We start from the raw sequence: 21,147 nt of genomic DNA, 5'->3' as shown, positions 1-21,147 counted from the left end.
TGTTTGTTGAACCATCCTTGCATCCAAGGGTTAAACCCACTTGATCATGGTGAACTATCTCTTTGATGTGCTGTTGGATTTAGTTTGATAGCATTTTGTTGAGGATTTTTGTGTCTATGTTTATCAGGAATGTTGACCTGTAGTTTTCTTTTTTTGTTATGTCATTGCTAGGTTTTGGAATCAGGATAATACTAGTTGCACAGAATGAGGTGAAGGAGAAATCTCCTCTCTTCAATTTTTTGGAATAGTTTCAGTAAGATTGGTACCAGTTCTTTGTACATCTGGTGGAATTTAGCTGTAAATCCATCTGGTCTAGGGCTTTTTTTGGTTGGTAGATTTTTTTATTATTATTATTACTGATTGAATTTCGTAACTTGTTATTGGTCTGTTCAGAATTTCAATTTCTTTCTGGTTCAGTCTGGAAGGTGATGTGTTTCTAGGAATTAATCCATTTCCTCTAGGTGTTCTAATTTGTGCACATAGAGATGTTCTTAGTAGTCTCTGATGATCTTTTGTCTTTCTGTGGTGTCAGTTATGATGTCACTTTTGTCATTTCTGATAGTGCTTATTTGAATCTCTTTTCTTTTTTTCTTGGTTAATCTAGCCAGCAGTCTGTCAATCTTGTTTATCTTTTCAAATATCTAACTTTTTGTGTTGTTGATACTTTGTATGGTTTTTTTGGTCTCAATTTCATTTAGTTCTGCTCTGATCATAATTATTTCTTCTGTTAGCTTTGGGTTTAGTTTGTTCTTGCCTTTCTAGTTCTTAAAAGTGTGGTGTTAAGTTGTTAATTTGAGATCTTTGTGTGTTTTGGTGTAGGCATCGAGCACTGTAAATTTTCTTCTTAATACTGCTTTTTCTGTATCTCAGAGGTTTTGGTATGTTGTGTCTTTATTTTCATTTGATTCAATTAATTTTTTTTTATCTCTGCCTTAATTTCATTGTTTACCCAAAAGTCATTCAGGAGCAGGTTGTTTAGTTTCCATATACTTGCGTGCTTCTTAGGGTTCCTCTTGGTATTTATTTTGATTTTATTCCACTGTGGTCTGAGAAGATGTTTGATATGATTTTGATTGTTCTGAATTTATTGAGACCTGCTTTATGATTGAGCATGTGGTCAATTTTAGAGACTGTTCCATGCACAGATGAGAAGAATGTATATTCTGTGGTAGTTAGGTGGAGTATTCTGTAGATGTCCATTAGGTCCATTAGGTTGAGAGTCTAATTTATGTCCAAACCTTTGTTAGTTTTGTGCCATGATCTGTCTAGTGCTGCTGGTGGGGTGTTGAAGTCCCCCACTGTTATTTTATGGCTATCTCTCTTTTTAGGTTCTAGTAGTAGTTTCTAAATCTGGGTCTTGTGATGTTGAGTACATATATATTTAGGATACGATATCTTCTTATTGAATTGAGCTCTTTATCATTATGTTGTACCCTTCTTTGTCTTTTTTTTTTTTTTTTTTTTTTTTTTTTTTTTTTTTTTTACTGTTCTTGGTTTAAAGTTTGTTTTATCTGATACAAGAGTAGCAACCTCTGCTCTTTTTTGGTTTCCATTTGCATGAAAGATCTTTCTCCATCCCTTTATTTTGAGCCTATGGGTGTCATTACATGTGAGATAGGTCTCTTGAAGGTAGCAGAGGTTGGGTCTTGTTTTTTTAATCCAACTTGCCACTGTATATCTTTTAAGTGGAGGATTTAGGCTGTTTCCTTTCAAGGTTAATATTGATATGTGAAGTTTTATTCCTTTGATAGTGTTGTTAGCTAGTTGCTTTGTGGTCTTTATTGTGCGATTGCTTTATAGGGTCTGAGCTTTGTACTTATGTGTGCTTTTATGGTAGCAGGTATCATTCTTTCATTTCCATGTTTAGAACTCCTTTGAGCATTTCCTGTAGGTCCAGTCTGATGGTGATAAATTCCCTTTGTGTTTGCTTGTCTGGGAAAGATTTCATTTCTTCTTTGTTTATGAAGCTTAGATGAACAGGATATAAAATTCTTGGCCAGCAATTTTTTTTTTTAAGGAGGCTAAAAATAGGCCCCCAGTCTCTTCTGACTGTAAAGCTTCGGCTGAGAAGTCCACTGTTAGCCTGATGGGTTTTCCTCTATGGGTAATTTGGCCCTTTTCTCTAGCTGCCTTTATGATTTTTGCTTTCATGTTGACCTTAGTCTGATGACTGTTTGTTTCGGGGATGTCATCTTATATGGTATCTCTCAGGAGTCTCTGAATTTATTGATTCTAGATTTCAGCTTCTCTAGCAAGATTGGAGAAATTTTCCTGGATTATTCCCTCAAATATGTTTTCCAAGCTGCTTACTTTTTCTTCTCTCAGGAATGCTAGTAAGTGAAAGGTTTGTTTGCTTTACATAATCCCATATTTCTTGAAGGCTTTGTTCATTTTTTAAAAATTCAGTTTTCTTTATTTTTGTCTGACTTGGTTAATTTGAATGACTGGTCTACAAGCTCTGTAATTCTTCTGCTTTGTCTAGCCTATTAACTATATTTTAAAATTCCTTTAGTAAATTTTAGAATTCAAGCAGTTCTATTTGTTTCTCTCTTAATATAGCTATCTTGTCTATCATGTGCTGAATCAGTTTTCTGGTTTCTTTGTATTGGATTTCAACTTTTTTCCTGGATCTTGTTGAGTTTAGTTGCAATACATATTTTATTCTTTATTGGTCATCCTATACATTTCAGTTTGGTTAGGAACCATTGCTAGAGAGCTAATGTGATCCTTTGAGATGCCGGAACACCCTGGCTTTTTGTACTGCCAGAGTTCTTGCACTGATTCCTTCTCATTTGTGGAAGCTGTCTCTTTTTATTTTGAATTTGCCATCATTTGGATGTGACTTTTTTTTCCTTTTTTTTCCTTAAGGGTATGGCTGTGGCATATGTTGTGTATTATCATTTGCCTTTGTTTCTGGGTGCTTCCACAGAGCCAAATGCTATATGGGGTCCTTGGTTATGGATAGCTTCTGTGTAGTGACTTTCTCAGATGATGCTTACTGTAGTGATGTATTGGCTCTAAGAACTGACACCTAACACCTTGTCTCCTGTGGAGCTGAGGGTGTGGAGATCCCAGGGGGCTCATCTTGTGAACTGCCTAGCACTAAGCCCTTTTTTAGCAGATTTTTATTTGGTGATGCAGTTCAGGCTGCAGTCCAGTAGATGGCACTTAAGAGTAAGAGCCGGCAGGTAGGCTGGCGTTGGGTGGAAGCACCTGCCCTGAGTGGGCAGGGGATGGTGGCGGGAAGAGATCCTGTGGGGTGTGCTGAGGTCTTGGGGGAGAAGGTGGGTGGGTACACCCACTCCTCATTCTGTGCTGGCAAGAACGTGATCCACTTCCTATCATGCCCCTGTCACAAGGCTCCCAACCTTCATTTCATAAAGATTTTGTCCTTTGGTTCCTGGCTGCGGGTTGCGGGTACACTCCTCTGAGGGCTGCCACCAAAATGGGCTCAGGGAGAGTCTCTTCCTCCAGATGGGAGCAGACAACTCTGCAACTTGTCTTCCCTTGCTGGGATGTTGCTGCTCTGTGTAGGGAAGGGGAGTTGGGCCCTACCCTTCCTGAAAGCTTGAGCTGTGCAGGGCTCACTTTCAGTAGAGGTGGAGCCGCTACAAGATGCATGAAATACGCTGTGTGTCCGAGTGCATGTGCTGGCCCCTGGCAGAGAGAACACTGCTGCATCAGCAACAGTGTAGGGGGATGCAGGAGATGACCCCTTCCCCACATCCATTCCTGGGTAATGATACTTCCTCTTGTAGCAGTTGGCACTGTGCCTGCATTTCCTTTGTCCCAAGGTGTGCTTTTGATGGGCTGCACTCTCTTCCACTTAGGGATGGCCCACGCAGGGGGTTAGATCTCCAGAGATCTCACAGTTACCTGGGGAACTGCTGGTTCCCTGTGCTTGCCAAAGTTAGAGTGGTCTGTGAGGTGTGTTTGCAGGGAATCTGGTGGTGTGGTGACTCAAGGGCAGAGAATCCCTGGGCAGGGCAGCATCCCACTGCTGGCGCATGACAAGTATGGTATCTGGCACCTGAGAGGAGTGTGGACACGCATGTACACACGAGTTGGCCACCAGATTCTCCAGCCCCAGGAGGTTTTCACGCCACCATCAATAGTATTGCTTTGGGTCACAAGGGCAGAGGAGCACTCTCCAACAGTTTGATGGTCAGGAGATTGTTGGAGGGGTAAGGGGAGCAGAGAACTACTCCCACCTACCCTTTCCACAGGGCTCCAAGGTCCTTGAGGGTCGATCTCTGCCAGAGTCTTTCTGCTTTCCTTTTCTGCACCCCAGCTTCTTCCCTTGGGCACTCTGACAGGTCCTGGCTCCCTTCCCTCAGTTTTCTGTCTAGAATTTGTCCACTCACCAGTAACTTTGATCTATTTTTTGAGAAAAACTGGCTTTTGATGTCCCTAGTAAGCCATCTTGGGACAAAAACAAAAACAAAAACACGCACACACACCACAAAACAAAAAACAATTGCATCTGTTATTGAATGTCCTAGTCTTTAAGTGTCTGGCTCTCCAAGAGGGAAAGGAGAACAAAGAAAGGGGACAAAACCAGATGCTGGCCTTTTAAATCCTCTGAAAATTGCTAGCCATAGCAGGAGGGGTTTGCAACAGTAGCTGCCTCTGTGTCTGCATCTCCCTGATTAGAAGCAGCAATTGTGATCAGAGCACAGACTCCCTGATGTTTGGAGCACAGGGTCCTTATTGGCCCACCTTGACTTTCATAAGCTGTGTACAAGCTACTTCAGGAACAAGTGCATGGCTACCTGTCCAGGGGTTGGGGTGGTGGATGGGTAGCTGTCATTGTGCTAAAACCTGAAGTCGACTGAAATGAACCTCAGTTTACCCTCCAAACCTTCCCCTGGAAGCTGCAAGCCTTTAATAGATTCTAGAGTCCCAAAATAGTTACATCAGACAGATTCTGCCAATGTGATTGTGGTCTAGGTAGGGTAACAGATTCTAGATGCCTCTTACTCTGACATCTTCTCTCTATTTCCTAAATCATAATGTTTCAAAGAGTGTAGTACAACACAGTCTACAGTTACTTTCCTATATTCCTATAGCTCTAATGCTATATAATTAGTCCTTTCCTTTGTCTACCAAGTAAGGTAATTATTTACCTGTGTGTTCATCTTCCTAACTGTATTGTGAACACTTCCACTAGTCTTCCCATGGTATACATAGAATATATTCAATAATGATTTGAATGCAAGAATTACACATTATGAATGTGGCTTCTTCATTTCATCATCATTGACTTGTGATTTTTAAAGACGTTTGAGTTTGAACACAGAAAAATTGAAGGAGTTTACATCCAGTGTCTTTATCTCAGTAAAATGGAGTAAGTTCATCCATCTGTTGAAAGTGATTGGATGGGGATGAGTTTCAAGGCGGCATGAGATGTGTAATACCTGCTGTGTGTACTTCAGGGAACAATCTAATAGCAATAAAATTTTTTTAAGTGCTGATTGGCAGCTAAGGCCCATGCGAGGTTGGATAGCATGCATTGTAATGGATTTAGTGCCTTTCTCCAAACTGCTTCATGTCGTAAAAGTAGAGCAGAGAATATGAATGGTTGCGATAGTCTAGGTTTAGAGAATGCTGAAAACAGTAGGAAAATCATGAATGAACTAGGTGCTGAACTAGGAAAGTAGAAATGAGGGAGGGTGATGTATAATAGCAAGGTGGATGTGAAAAGCATACATAATAACGGGGAGAAAAGGAAATGGTGAGATGTTAGGAAAAGTGATCTGGAGTCTAAATTTGGCAAGTGAGGATTAATTTTCTCTTTCCCACTGAGTTAAGAAAATGATAGAAAATTTTACCACGAAGTCCTGAATTTTCAATTTATAATTAGTCTATTTCCTCACTCAACAGACATTTAATGTGTCTCTTGTTTGTTAGGTTCTGTGCTAACTACCAGGATAACAAAGATGCAAAAGTAAAATTTATATCTCAGCAGTTCTGGTGCCTAACAGTGCTTAGCATTTAGTAAATACTTGTTGATTTTAATTGATGCTTACATAATCTGATACATCCAAGAAAATTTTCTAGCTTTCTGTTAGTCAACAATGACAGCAGGACTGTATTATTTGTGTGACCTTCCACCTTAATTTTCATCACATGTGGACTCTAGTATCACCTGGATTATTCAGATTGATTTTCTTACTTAAATTCAGTAGAAAAATTGTGAATCTGACTATGAGGGGAGGCAACATGAACTCATTAAATATGTATTCCTGTTTGGAGAAATATTCGCTGGATAGCTAGAATTTTAGTTTGGGAAATCAGGTTTTACATCAGCAATCAAATGAATAGTAGTTTAGAAGTTCTATTTTTTAACTTCTCACTTTGAAATAATTTCAGATTTACAAAAAAATTGCAAAAATAGAAGAAGCAATTTCAGCTTTCCCAGTGTTAGCATTTCATATAACCACAGTACAATGATCAAACCAGAAAATTAACATTAGTAAATACCTTAATCCATAGGCCTTATTCAGATTCCATCAATTATTCCACTAGTGTCCTTTTTTCTGTACTAGGATCCAATCCAGGATCACACATCATATTTAGTCACAATGTCTCCCTTACTTTCTTTAACATTGAACAATTCTTTAGTCTTTGTCTTTCATGACCTCAGTACTTTCGAAGAGTACTGGCCAAGGCTGGGCATCGTGGCTCATGTTTGTAATTTCAGCACTTTGGGAGGCTGAGGTGGGTGGATCACTTGAGTCCAAGAGGTTGAGGCTGCAGTGAGCTGTGATCACACCACTCCAGCCCGCGTGACAGAGTGAGACCCTGTCTCAAAAAAAAAAAAAAAAAAAGTACTGGCCAATTATGTTTCAAAATGTCTATGAATTTGGATTTTTCTAGTTCCTTGTAATTAACTGTAAGTTAGTACTTTTTTGGTAAGAATACCAGAAGAGTAATGTTATATCCTTCCCAGTGCATCACATCAGGAGGCACATAATGTTGATGTGTCTCATTACTGTTGACATTAATTTTGATCACTTTATTAAGGATGTGTCTGCCAGGTTTGTCCTCAGTTAACACTGTTTTCTCACTTTTAGTTAATGATTATCCAATGGGCAGATACTTTGAGGCTGTGTAAATATCCTGTTTCTTTTTGTGCTTTTACCCACTAGTTGTATCATCCATTAAAATTCTTTTTAAAACAATTATTACTATTGTGTTTACCAATTGGAGATTTTTTTTCTCATCATTTCTTTTAAAATTACTAATTGGGGCCAGGCACAGTGGCTCATGCCTGTAATCCCAGCACTTTGGGAGGCCGAGGCGGGTGGATCAGGAGTTCGAGACCAGCCTGGCCAATGTGGTGAAACCCCATCTCTACTAAAAATACAAAAATTAGGAGGGCGTGGTGGCACACACCTGTAATCCCAGCTACTCGGGAGGCTGAGACAGGAGACTTGCTTGAACTTGGGAGGTGGAGGTTGCAGTGAGTCGAGATCGCACCACTGCACTCCAGCCTGGGTGACAGAGTGAAACTCCGTCTCAAAAAAAAAAATTACTAATTGGATTTCTATTATAAGGAAGAGTTTTTCTCTTCTCTCTCATTGATTTATTTATTCAATTATTTACATCACCATGGACTCAGGGATATTGTATTCTTTGAGTTATAATCCATTACTACCATTATGTATTTTGTTGCTCAAATTGTCACAGATTTGGCCACTGGAAGCTCTGTCAAGTTGACATCTGTGTCCTTGCAACATGTCCCCATTATTTTTTGAGTGTTTCCTTTCTAGCACCACAGGATATTCCACATTCATCTTTAGATAGTATTTCCTTTTAATGTGTGGTTTGCATTTCAAATTATTTTTTGCTTTTTTTTAGGTATGAGGATACATGGGCTGCACTTCACAGAAGAGCCAAAGACTGTGCAAGTGCTGGAGAGGTAAAGAATTGACTAATCTTATACTCGTGGCAAACTTTCCTTTTTCAGTGCTAAATGGTATTTTTTAAAAATTGAATTTATAATTGTTTGTGTCAAAATGTTTTGCAGGATATCTGAAATTGAATCTAGTCATTGATTATGAAACTCCCTGAATAAAGCACCTTTTTATCATTTCTCTGTCAAGTAATTTAGTTTAGTTGAGCAAGAGAGTTTATAACTTTTATTCTAAGGACAGGTAAATACTTGTTTTATGTAGATATAATGCTCTGAATTTTAGTCTGATGAATTTGCAATATATGTAAATTATAAGACATCTCTTTATACCCTATATAAGACATCTCTTTCTACACTATTTAAGAATTCCTTATTATTTGGTCAAAAAAACTTAACTTTGCTCAGTCTATCCAAAATTATTAATTTGCCTAACAAATAAATACAAAAATTTCAGGGGTCATCCTCAGTTCACTTAGAAGAACAAAGTATTTTTAAGCACTAGTGTCTTGTAATTTAAATGACTTGGTAAATGTACATAGCCAAAATCGAATACTCTCCTCGATGTTGTTGATGTCAATCAAACCTTATTTTTTTCTGAAATGATTTCTGTAATTCTGACTTTAAATAAATTTAGACTGATTTTCTTTATGATTTACCTAAATTAAAGAAGCTGTAATAGTTATATACAACACAGGAATATATATGATGAAATGTAGACACTAGCATTTCTCTTAGAACTACTGAGAAGAAGAAAATGTAGGTTTCTGGTAGTAAGGCAGAATAGATTCTTTGAAAAGCCCTACAGCTATAAAACACTTAAATGTTGGATATATTTTTTAAAAGTTCTGTAAGATACATTAAGCCCACAAAAATTAAGGGAAACATAAAGGGCCAACAACAACAACAACACAACAAAACAGAACAGGGAACTGAAATCAGAGTCATTAAAACAAAACAAAACAAAACATAGAAGTCGGGATCAAAATACTAAAAAGCTTTGGAGATTTGTGGGAATAGGAGACTTTGTCTGTAGGGATCTGAATCTGAGACTTTTGATAAAGCTCTTTGGACTTTGAGGTGGCTACATCCCCCCGGTGAAAGCTTAAGCTAGGGGGAAAAGAAATGTACCTGTTGGCTAAAGGAGTCAACAAGGAAACCTGTCTGGCTTCCTAACAAGTTGGCATAGCCTCGTTTCTTGATTTGTTACCATGGTATTGGCCTCATAGGAGTATGGGGTTCTAAGTTATATTTCCTGCCTGATCAAAGGACCTCTAAGTTAAGAAATGAAAGAGTTGGCTGGGCACGGTGGCTCACGCCTGTAATCCCAGCACTTTGGGAGGCCAAGGCGGGTGGATTACCTGAGGTCGGGAGTTTGAGACTAGCCTGGCCAACATGGTGAAACCCCATCTCTAATAAAAATACAAAAATTAGCTGGGCGTGGTGGCTCATGCCTGTAATCCCAACTACTCGGGAGGCTGAGGCAGAAGAATCGCTTCAACCTGGGAGGCGGAGGTTACAGTGAGCCAAGATTGCACCATTGCACTCCAGCCTGGGCGACAGAGAGAAACTGTCTCAAAAAAAAAAAAAAAAAAAAAAAGTTGCAGGTGATTTGTGTTCTTTGACACCCAACAAAAACAAATGCAAATTCTCCATGGACGAAACTGTCTAAACCTAGGTCCCTCAGATTTCCACAGATTAAATCAGGCTCCCTGTCCTCAAAATGTTAGCAATCACACAAGTAAACCAGCAAAAGTTTGAGTCACCAGAACCAAAGTGTGAGATTTAGACCCATAAAGGACTGTAGATACTGCACTATTGAATATTGACTGTTAAATAGTTATATATAAAATCTTTCAAGAGTTAAAAGATGGACTTAAACATGAGTAAGGAAGAAGGCACTATCAAATATTTTAAAGTCATTGAAATTACAAACCCAAAAGATGTGCTTAACAGCAATTTGAGGCAGCTGAAGAAAGAAATAGTGAGGTACAAGAGAGAGTCAAAGAGGACACAGAAAGGATCTCAGAAAGAAAATGGAAAATATGAAAGAAGAATTGATAGGCAGAGAATACTTATAAAAGGTCTTTAGGTTGAACCAGGTGAGATTGCCAATATTCAACGAATTTTTATCTGTAAAATTGCAGTTTCATATGAGTTAGCCCAACATATCCAGTAAACCTAAATAGTTCTAGAAAGAGCATGAGGGAAAGACAGTGTAGGAAAAACATGTCTGAGAATTTTCCATAAATGAGATATGTAAATCCTCAGATCCAGAAAGTACAACAAGCAAGCAAGATAATAATCCATTCCTAGACACCTCATACTGGAGCTACAGAACCCAGTTAAGCACGGTGGCTCGCGCCTGTAATCCCAGCATTTGGGGAGGCTGAGGTGGGTGGATCACCTGAGGTCAGGAGTTTGAGACCAGCCTGGCCAACATGGTGAAACCCCATCTCTATTAAAAATACAAAAATTAGCTGGGCATGGTGGTGTGTGCCTGTAGTCCAAGCTATTCGGGAGGCTGAGGCAGGAGAATCGCTTGAACCTTGGAGGCAGAGGTTGCAATGAGCCGAGATCATGCCACTGCACTCCAGCCTGGGCAACAGCAAGACTGTCTAAAGCAACAACAACAAAAACTACAGAATCCTAAAGGAGAGGAGAAGATCTTAACTAGAGAGAAGATAGATCACTTATAAATGAATGAGTTCCACAGCAGACTTTTCAAACTGTTGTCAAGAATTAGAGTAAAAGCAAGACATACTCAGATAAAAACAGATTTTTCTATCAGCAATCATCCAATAAAAGAACTTCTAAAGAATGTAATTCAGGAAAAAAGGAAACTCATTTTAGAAGATGGGTCTGAGATGTAGGAAGGAATAGTGAGCAGAGAAAATGGTAAACATAGATAAATCTAAACAGTGGGACATATATATTAGTTATCTAATTTGTGGGGTTAAAATGATAGAAGAATAATGCTAGATAACAAAGCATGTAAGATGGAAGGCAGATTATCAGCGTTCAAGCATTCTAACACTTCCGTATTATTTGGGGGAAATGTATTGATATTGATTACCCTCACTTTTAAAAGTTAATTATGGAGGGCAGAATTTCAAGGGTAACCACATACAAAAAAAATAGAAAGTGGTTGGGTGTGGTGGCTCACACCTGTAATCCCAGCACTTTGGGAGGCCAAGGCAGGCAGATCACTTGAAGTCGGGAGTTCGAGACCAGCCTGAGCAACGTGGTGAAATCCTGTCTCTACTAAAAATACAAAAAAATTAGCCTGGTGTGGTAGCAGGCACCTGTAATTCCAGCTACTTGGGAGGCTGAGACAGGAGAATCACTTGAACCTGGGAGGCAGAGGTTGTAATGAGCTGAGATTGAGCCACCGCACTCTAGCCTGGGTAACAGAGCAAGACTCTGTCAAAAAAAAAAAAAGAAAAAATTATCTTCTAAACTAGTAAAAAAAAAACTAGAACAATGAGAAAGAATTCAGTCAATGCAAAAGATGACAAGAAACCAGAGGAAAATGCATAACAGTAGAATAAACAGAATAAGATAGTAAATGTGAATAAATCTGCAGCCTCAATATTTTTAAATGATTAATCTAGATTAATCTAAAGGGCATATTTTGAAAGACGAGGAAAAGTCTATTAATAGTTTATAAGTTACTGACAAGAGAAACACCTAAAACATAGGACACAGAAAGATTGAATGTATGGGCATACCTCAGAAATATTGTCAATTTGGTTCCAGACCACTGCAATAAAGCGAATATTGCAAGAAAGCAAGTCACACAAATTTTTTAGTTTCTTAGTGCATATAAAAGTTATGTTTATACTATACCATTGTCTATTAAGTATGTCTAAAAAAGCAATGTAATACCTTAAATAAAAAATACTGTATTGCTTAAAAAATGCTGACAATTGCCTGAGCCTTCAGTGAATCATAACCTTTTTTCTGGTTGAGAGTTTTGTTTGTTTTTTTTTAATGTTTATAGCTGCCGACTGATCAGGGTGGTGGTTACTGAACGTTGGGGTGGTTGTGGCAATTTCTTGAATAAGACAGCGATGAAGTTTGCTGCATCTATTGACTCTTCCTTTCACAAAAGATTCCTCTGTAGCATGCAATGCTGTTTGATAGCATTTTACCCATAGTAGAACTTCTTTCGAAATTGGAGTCAATCAACTCCTCATCCATTCATGCTTGATCATGAGATTGTGGCAATTCAGTCACATCTTCAAGCTCCACTTCTAATTCGAGTTCTCTTGCTATTTTTACCGCATTTGGAGTTACTTCTGAAGCCTTGAACCCCTCAAAGCCATCCATGAGGGTTGGAATCAATTTCTTCCAAACTCCTGTTAATGTTGGTATTTTGATTTCCTCCCATGAATCATGAATGTTTTGTGATGGCATCTAGAATAGTGTATTCTTTCCAGGAGATTTTCAATTTAGTTTGCTCAGATCAATTGAAGGAACTTCTATCTATGGCAGCTATAACCTTATAAAATGTGTTTCTTAAACAGTAACACTTAAAAGTTGATATGACTCCTTAATTCACAGGCTACAGAATGGATGTTGCGTTAGTGGGCATGAAAGCAATGTTAATTAACAGTCGCTCGTGTGCAGTAACTTGGCGTCTCCATGCTGGACACATATAAGCCATGCATATTAGCTGTCGATACTCTGTTCATACAGCCTCAGTGTGTAGACAATTTGAATTTCTAACAATTCTGATGTTCTAACAATTGTATTTGAAATGCAATTCGAGAATCTACTCACACGTTGTTTTAAAATGTGTATCAAGCTTAAATATAAAGTTTTCCTATATATCTAAAACTTGCTATTGATATTTGCAAGGCTTATGAATATTGGATAATAAAAGGCATTCTACCTGGGAGACATTCTTCAATGTATGCCTATGGTGGCAAACCAAATCCAGCAGTGTATAAAAAACAAAATACACTTAGTTTATTCCAGAATTAAAAGGTTAATTTGACATTAGAAAATCTTTTACATGCAATTGACTGTTAAGTATTAAAAGTGAAAATGATCATCAGATGCAGAAAATACATTTCATAAAATTAAATACCTATTCAGGGTAAACAGTTTTAGCAAATTTTTAATGGAAGACAGCTTCTTTGTCCTGATATCTACCAAAAACCTGCAGTATTTGACTTGCAGTATTTTAATCCCATATTCGGCCATCTTGCTAAATTCTCTTCTTCTATTACTTTGTATGTGGGGGTGCGAGTTGTTTTGGGTAGATGGTAGGTTTGTTTCTTTCCTTCTAAGCCATACAACTTTTAATTTTTCATGTTTCTTATACTGGGTAGAAACTCTAGTATAATGTTGAATAAAAATAGTTGAAGACCTTGTTCACATTTTGGCTTCATTAGATTTAAATGTGAAAAGGAAAACTATACATTTTTTGGAAAATGGTAGAAGAGAATATGTTTAAGACCTTAGGGTGGAAAAGATTTCTTAAGTAAGATATAAAAAGCACCAGCCATAAATAAGTACATTGATAATTTTTGTCAAAACTTTTTTTAATCAAACAACACCGTGAAAAATTAAGTGATTTATAAGACAGAGGCTAAGTGTTCAGAAAATATGAATAACCCCTATAAACCAATAAAAAGAGGATGAAAATAACCCAGGAGAAAAGTGAGTAAAAGATATCAGCAGGCATATTGCAGAAGAGAAAACAGGAATGGCCAGTACATAGTAAAATATGTTCAACCTTGCTTGGTATCAAGGAAATGCAAATTGAAACCCCAAATTTTCACTCATTAGATTACCAAAAATGTAAGAAGCTTGAGCTTTCTGTGCAGATGGTCATTATTTGCAGATGACAGTTTTGTTTCTTTCCTCGGAAGAAATGTGATGATAAACAACTAGAACTTGGGAGTATAAATTGGAACAATCACGTTAGAAAAAATGAGTTGGCATTAAGTAGAAGTTAAAGTTGCACATGCCTTTCAAGCAACAATTCTGCTTCTAGGAATTTTTCCAGAGCATTACATCCAACCTGCAGGGGCTGGGGAGGGGGATCTCATTACCCTAGGCCCTGGGCGATGAGGAGATGGATATCTTGGACACATCTGCAATTCATTTGTGAAACCCTTGCACATGTGCACCTTGAGATTTGTACCAGAATGTTTGTAGCAAGCTTGGTTTAATCTTTGGACAGTTCCGAAGTCCATCTGCAGGGAAAAGTGTGGTATTATTCATAAAATAAATACCGTATACAGCAGTGAAAATTAGTGAACTACTACACCTATATGTATCAATATGGATGAATCCCATGTTAAATGAAGACTGTGTCCTATAGAGGAGCTTTAACAACAATCATTCTTTTGATTATAAGAAGCATTAACAATATATACAGGAGAAAGAATTTCCTGTCAGATGTGTTATTGAATTTGTGCTACCTCAGGATCTTAAATTTTTGTATAATTGGTTATTGTAAAACCCACAGCTCATCAAAAGTACTTATGTTGCTTTGCAGAAACAGTACCCAGCCTTAAAAATGAAAGTTTATTTTAAAGCCTTCTGTGGTGTATTATTGAGATATATGTAAATATTTAAATGTATATCTTTAGTATGCATAGTATTAAACTTGTCATTTTGTAAATTTATTTTGTCAGACCGCTCATGTGTCTTTGGTGGGCTTTACCTAAACAGCATAACCTCCTGGGGCAAATATACTTTTGGACAATTCCATCTTGTTTAACAAATTATTTTATACTCATCTACTTTAAAGCTAATCATTATAACTATATAGTCTTAGAATTCAGAGCAATGGTTTATAAAACAAGCAGCTGTGATCAAAGGTAACTTTGTTGTTTAGGCTTGTTTTCTTTTTTTTTGAGACGGAGTCTCGATCTGTCTCCAGGCTGGAGTGCAGTGGTGCGATCTTGGCTCTCTGCAACCTCTGCCTCCCAGGTTCAAGCGATTCTCCTGCCTCAGCCTCCCGAGTAGCTGGGACTACAGGCACATATGCCACCATGCCCAGCTAATTTTTGTATTTTTAGTAGAGACGGAGTTTCACCATGTTGGCCAGGATGGTCTCGATCTCTCAACCTCATGATCCGCCAGCCTCAGCCTCCCAAAGTGCTGGGATTACAGGCGTGAGCCACCGTGCCCAGCCTGTCTAGGCTTTTTCTAAACAAGGGTTTCGATTTTTTTTTCTCCTTTAGCAATGTATTTTAAAAATACCATAAATAGTTAATACTTAGGGCTTAAACTCTGAGGGCAGTTTTCTAAAGTTAGACTTTCAGTGTTTGCCTCTCCTGTTATTGTGAAATATTAGCTTGCCTTCAAATTGAACTTTCAAGATTCATGGTTTTGTTTAACAGTTTGACATTAAGCCAATTGAATTTGACTGTTTCACTGGCAGAAAGTGAACTGAACTTAGTGTTGGAAATCCTGGTTTCTGCTCCTTGCTGCACAAATACCTGTTGACCTTGGGCAGATAACATGGCCTCTCTTAGTTTTCTCATCTATAAAATGGCTTAACACTACTTATTCTGCTTATCAAACTTGTGTGGAAATCAAATAAAATGATGTGTTCCTTAAAACTCTGAACTGCTGAGTTTTATACTAAGATCCTATTCTACATCATTGGTGTACCTTTTCATCATTGGTGTGCTTTTTCTTCCTTCTCCTAACCTCAATATCTGCCAGAAAGAATTTTGGAATAAAGCACTATGGGTTTGTCTTGCTCCTTAAACTTAATTTCCTGAGGGTGAATCTTGGTTTATTCTGAGTTACTTCGAGGTGGAAAAATTGAACTTCCGGACATAGCTTTTTTTTATCATTAAGAAATTACACATGATAAAATGAATAGGTAACAGTACAGTTTTTCAGAACCCTTTCTTTTGCTAGATTTTTACTTTTCTTCTTCCCTTTATATACCCCTATAGCACAATCCCTAGTAGGTTGATTAAGGGCATAGGCTTACTGTCAAATTCATTGGGATGGAATCTAAGTCCACTGTGGTCCTTGAGGAAGTAACTTCCATTACACCTCAATTTTTAAAATCTGTATAATGGAGGTTATAATATTGCTTAGTGTATAGAGTTGCTGTGTGGTTTAAATGAGATAATATATGTAAATTACTTAGCACAGGGTCTGGTACTTAGAAAATGTTCAAAATGTTTTAGTATTGTATAATTATTGATAATTTCTGAGAATCTGTTTACCCTTCCATTCTTTTAAACTTAAGTGATAGTTTAGTGTTTTCTGATATAGTTTTTCTACATATGCTTATATTCTATATTCAGAATTTAATTTTCAGTTTTATTGCAGGTATGAACTAAACTGTAGTTAAATTTTAATATTTAAACATTGCACTTTAATTTTCAGTAAGAAATGGTTAATATCTAAAAATTGTTCTAGAGTTTTCAAATTATAAACCAAAATAGCCCATAATGTAGGAATTTTTTTTTTTAGAGTTTAAAATCTGAAGTTAAGAGAATTTATGAGGGCTGCCACTGAAGTATAAACAATAAGAGTGCAGGAATCATTACATCTTCAGTATCCAAAATAGGGCTTAGCAAATAGTGGGTGGTCAGTGGAAGTTTGTGGAATATTATAAATGAATTTTGTGAACACAGATCCTTGTTTCAAGCTTTGGTTTCCTTACTGCATTTTAGCTGTTTTTTCAGTATGTTTTAAGCTACTTTTAAAGATGTTTTTAAAGACCAGTTGGCAACAGACATTTTTAAATACACAAAAATAATGAGAAATGCAGTTTGCGTGAAACTTGGTGTGGCCTCCCAGCTCAGTTGAGGCTTGAATGTGAGAGATTACGTGTTTATCCCTCCAGCGTGGGCTGAGAAACCACAGGGAGATGTGTCATAGCTTAGTTCTTTATTTCAAATGAGAATTCCTACTATAGTGAAATGTACGAACAAAAACAATCTAGTACTACATACAAATAATTTTGTATCTTTGATATATTCATTCCTCCAAAATTCTTTCTTAATATTTAAGTGGAACTTAGTAAGAATCAGCTGTATTCAGATTCTAACTCTTAAAGAGCCTTAATCCTGGCAGGGCACAGTGGCTCATGCCTGTAATCCTAACACTTTGGGAGGCCAAGATGGGTGGATTGCTTGAGGCCAGGAGTTCAAAACCAGCCTGGCCAACTTGGTGAAACCCTGTCTCTACTAAAAATACAAAAAATTAGCTGGGTGTGGTGGCAGGTGCCTGTAGTCCCAGCTACTGGGGAGTCTGAGGGAGGAGAATCGCATGAACCTGGGAGGCGGAGGTTGCAGTGAGCCAAGATAGCACCACTGCACTCCAGCCTGGGCAACAAGAGTGAAACTTCGTCTCAAAAAAAAAAAAAAAAAAAAAAAAAAGAGAGAACCTTAATCTTGAGATGTACAAATTGTCTGTTTTGAATACTCAAATTCATTTTCTTCTGTCATATAATGGGTTTTGTTACCTTTATTTTTTATTGTACAGATTATGGAGTTTTTTCCACAGTTCTTGCTTATTCATGTTGATATTTTCAAAAGATCACCTCTTGCTCCTTCTCTTTCTAGGCCCTTGTCCCTCCCACTATGTTAAGACCAAAACAGAATTGTCTGGGAGAAACTAATGTCTGTCATTTTCTTTATAGTCTTTAGCAAAAGAAGTTAGAATTATCTTGGGCTATTCTAGAATTTCACAACCTTGCTATTAGGAACCCTTTACATCTGCTGAATTCCTCATTAACTTAAATCATTTCCTCTTTTTCTGGAATTCTGGAATTAGCCAGTTTCCTCAAAATTCCTTTATATACTTTATGCAATAAGTATTCCTGTTTAAATGTAAATTGAAACATGGTATATTCTAAATGTATTAGGGAACTTTTCTTTGAAGACTTCCTTTCGTAAAGCCAATAATTACCCGTTAATTATGTTTTATGTTTGTTTTCTTTTTGGTTGTTAGTGGTAGTTTTTTGTTTTTGTTTTTTTCTAGATTTAGATTTTCAAATACATCGTCTGCTTAAAACAGGGTATACTTAGAAGTGACTTCTGAAGTCATTTTTAAACTTTCTCTTCTGTGGGTTAAGATGCACTGATACAAGCAGTAATTTGAGGTTTCCTGCACTGAATATTAAGTTGTTTCTTTTCTAAAAATGAAAACAACTTCAGTCTCTTTTAGAATGTACCGTAATCTCTACTGAGTAGAGGGGTTGTTAAAGATAACATTAAATCTCATTACGTTAACTGTACTTTCTTTGTGCCTAAAACCTGGTTTCACTTTACCCCCCCTCTTGTGTGCTGCAGCTGGTGGATAGTGAGGTGGTCATGCTTTCTGCGCACTGGGAGAAGAAAAAGACAAGCCTCGTGGAGCTGCAAGAGCAGCTCCAGCAGCTCCCAGCTTTAATCGCAGACTTAGAATCCATGACAGCAAATCTGAGTAAGTCCAATGTTTTCATTGTACATTACTTTTAGGAATGAAAACAACTTGGGCAGGGTTTGGTGTAATTTCAGAGCTTTTCAGGAACACATGAAATTCTGGGTTAACAGGATTTTTTGGAAAATCATGATTTCATATTTTGATTGTTGAGGATTCGACAGAAAATGATGTAAAGTGTAGAAATTAGTTCTGTTTCTGCCTCAGGTCAGCTCCGGACACATAATTATAATTATGTTGATTCTTAAAGTGACTCAGGTTGTCTTTGTTGACATTTGGTCTCTGTTCAAAAGCATACATACAGAAAATGGATTAGGTGACTTTGTCCTGACTGTAGAATGTATTCCAGAAATTGTTGCTTTTAAAATTTAGATCTGCTAGAACTTCATGTCTTGTAGTGTATTTTTTTCTCTTCAAATGGATTGGAGATCAAACAAACCTGGTTAAATGAGGGTACTTGTGCTGGATGTGGTGGCACGTGCCTGCAGTTGCAGCTATTCTGGAGACTGAGGCAGGAGGATTGCTTGAGCCCAGGAGTTTGAATCCAGCCTGGGCAACATAGTGAGACCTTGTCTCAAACAACAACAACAACAACAAAGTAAATTAGGGTACCTGTTTGGCTTAATTTGTACTCTGTGGAAATTTATTTTTTTGTCGTTGTTCATTTGGATGGATTATGTTGGTATTCTTTTTTTCTTGGGTTTATATTCAGAAAATTATCTTTTATGTTTGATGATGCCACATCTAAGGATAATATTGCAGCTTACTATTTCCTAATCAAGCTTAAGATCTTAGTAAAGTAGGAGGTAGGAGCTGTCTGTATGAGCTAATAACCTGTTTTAGTCTTTTAGGTGGGAAGCTAAAGATACCCTATTATCTCCTCCTGTTTTTAATATTGCCTTATTCAAAGCAAAACAAGACTGATTTACAAGGCAAGTAATTGGCAAGTCATAAGACAGTTTTTTGTGTGTGAACAAAATAGATACGTAGTATTTGGAGTGCTGTTGCTGATAACAGTAGCTAATGTTTATAGCACCTACTCTATGTCAGAGATGATTAGATGATTTACAGATACTATCTGTAATTCTCACAAGAACCCCACAAAAGTAGCTTTTATTATTCCCAATTTACAGATAAACTAAGGCTTGGAGAGGTTGCAACTTGCTCAGAATCATAAAATTTATAAATGCATCTAGGATTCCAACCACATTGATGATATCCTCAATATCAGTATGAGGCAGTAGGATGAGGTGATGAGGCAGTGGGATGGGAGCTCTCAGTAGGTCTCTATGAACTGTATTCTTCAAGTCCCCTGGCTGTTGCCATGCCTTTCAGGGTCAGTGTTCTGTTATTTCTGAAGGCAGGGCATGGAAAAGAGATTTTGGGTCTTAGAGAAATGTAAAATGGCTGTGATTGCCCTCTGCATTGGTTTCCTCTTACAGGTATAGTAATGGTCCTTCCCAAGCCTTGGACATAGCCTTTAAGATGTTTGGAACATTCTTCTTAGCCACTTTCTTTCAGCTCATCTTCCTGTATCTCTTTGAGTCACTTGCTTTTCATTGGTTGTATGTTTCTTTGCAGACATGTTCTCTTATGATAACCTCTTTTATTTCCCCAGCTGAGAGTAAATCTGTTTACGGATAGTTGTTGTTTGCTTAATACCACTCTATTGATTAAATGCATTCTGCCACAATTCTCATTATTTTCATAGTCAATTCTGTTTGGAAAATGCAGTCTCTATAAGTCTTTCATAGAATATATTGTATGTTCATTCCCAATTAGGATTCTAATATCCTGAAAAATGTTAGATGTTTAGTGACACATGACCTTATTCTTCAGAAACTGCATTTTAGCTTCTTAAATGCACAAGATAGGCCTTCCAAATGTTCACTTGAATCCTCTCTTTTTTAGTAATCTGAGAACATCTAACACTAAAGACAAATGAAAGCTAAAACATTATCTGATATACTGTTCTGGTTAATCACTGCTAAATTAATTTGAGTCATTTTTTTCCTCTCATCTATGTCTAACCGATATTGAGCTCTTTTTAGAGAGTTAGTTCAGTTTTTTTTTAGAAGGTATGTCTGGATGGTTGTTTTTCATATATATTGCCAATCTGAATTATCTGTTAGCCTTTGAAATACATGCTTCCTTTGGGTTTTAATCTATTGCTGTTATTTGCCCGATATTTATAATTAGTAATGAATGACTGTGGAAGATAGCATATCAAAACTTGGAATTTTAGAGACCTAGTTAGTATTTGTTGGCCTAGAATAAGCCCAGAGAGAGTTGTTTTAAAATCATGAGGCTTTTAGCTAAGCAATTTAAGCTTTATAGAATCATTGCTGACGATATTCTTTACAGTAGGAAAACAAACACTTTGAAGCCAAATTTGGTGGAGTGAGTTGTGTAAACATGTATCTGCACCATTAATGTACTTTATGAATTCATTTTGATGCATGTATCAGTCTTAGATTTTGGAAACATTTAGTGTTTTAAATGCTCACTCATTTACTGGGTTTTTTTTTTTTTTTGGAAGCCTCAAAATCTCTCCTATTATTACCCAAATACCTTGACATAATATTACAAAGCTTAAATAGTTAAGCAATAATAAAAAATAAAAACAAACTTAGAAGAAAATGGTAACCGATTATATTTAGTCACAGGGTCCCCCTAACTTCTTTGAACTTGTTGCCCTTTCACTGTCAAATGTAACACCATATCCTGTCAGTCCCTCCATTTTCCAGGCTGCTTCACTCTTTTGGTCTTACTTTGCTCTCTAGAGGCCCTGCTTTTATTGCAGGGTAAAGGATTTA

General features: G+C 37.2%; 1 protein-coding gene across 4 annotated transcripts in view; it reads left to right on the top strand.

Annotated features, from left to right (window-relative positions):
* Positions 1-21,147, top strand: part of DTNBP1 (dystrobrevin binding protein 1) — a 143,122-nt gene that overhangs the window by 17,407 nt on the left and 104,568 nt on the right. For all 4 annotated transcript variants that reach the window (XM_016954939.3, XM_016954940.3, XM_001169961.7 and 1 more), the window contains 2 exons: positions 7,864-7,924; positions 18,202-18,334. In XM_016954939.3, coding sequence (XP_016810428.2) covers positions 7,864-7,924; positions 18,202-18,334 — 194 coding nt within the window. The remainder of the gene's footprint in view (positions 1-7,863; positions 7,925-18,201; positions 18,335-21,147) is intronic.

The sequence above is a fragment of the Pan troglodytes genome, chromosome 5 (assembly GCF_028858775.2).
Source record: "Pan troglodytes isolate AG18354 chromosome 5, NHGRI_mPanTro3-v2.0_pri, whole genome shotgun sequence".
NCBI classification, from domain to species: Eukaryota; Metazoa; Chordata; class Mammalia; order Primates; family Hominidae; genus Pan; species Pan troglodytes.
Note: the sequence above shows the minus strand (reverse complement) of the source record. Positions and strands in the feature narration are given on the sequence as shown.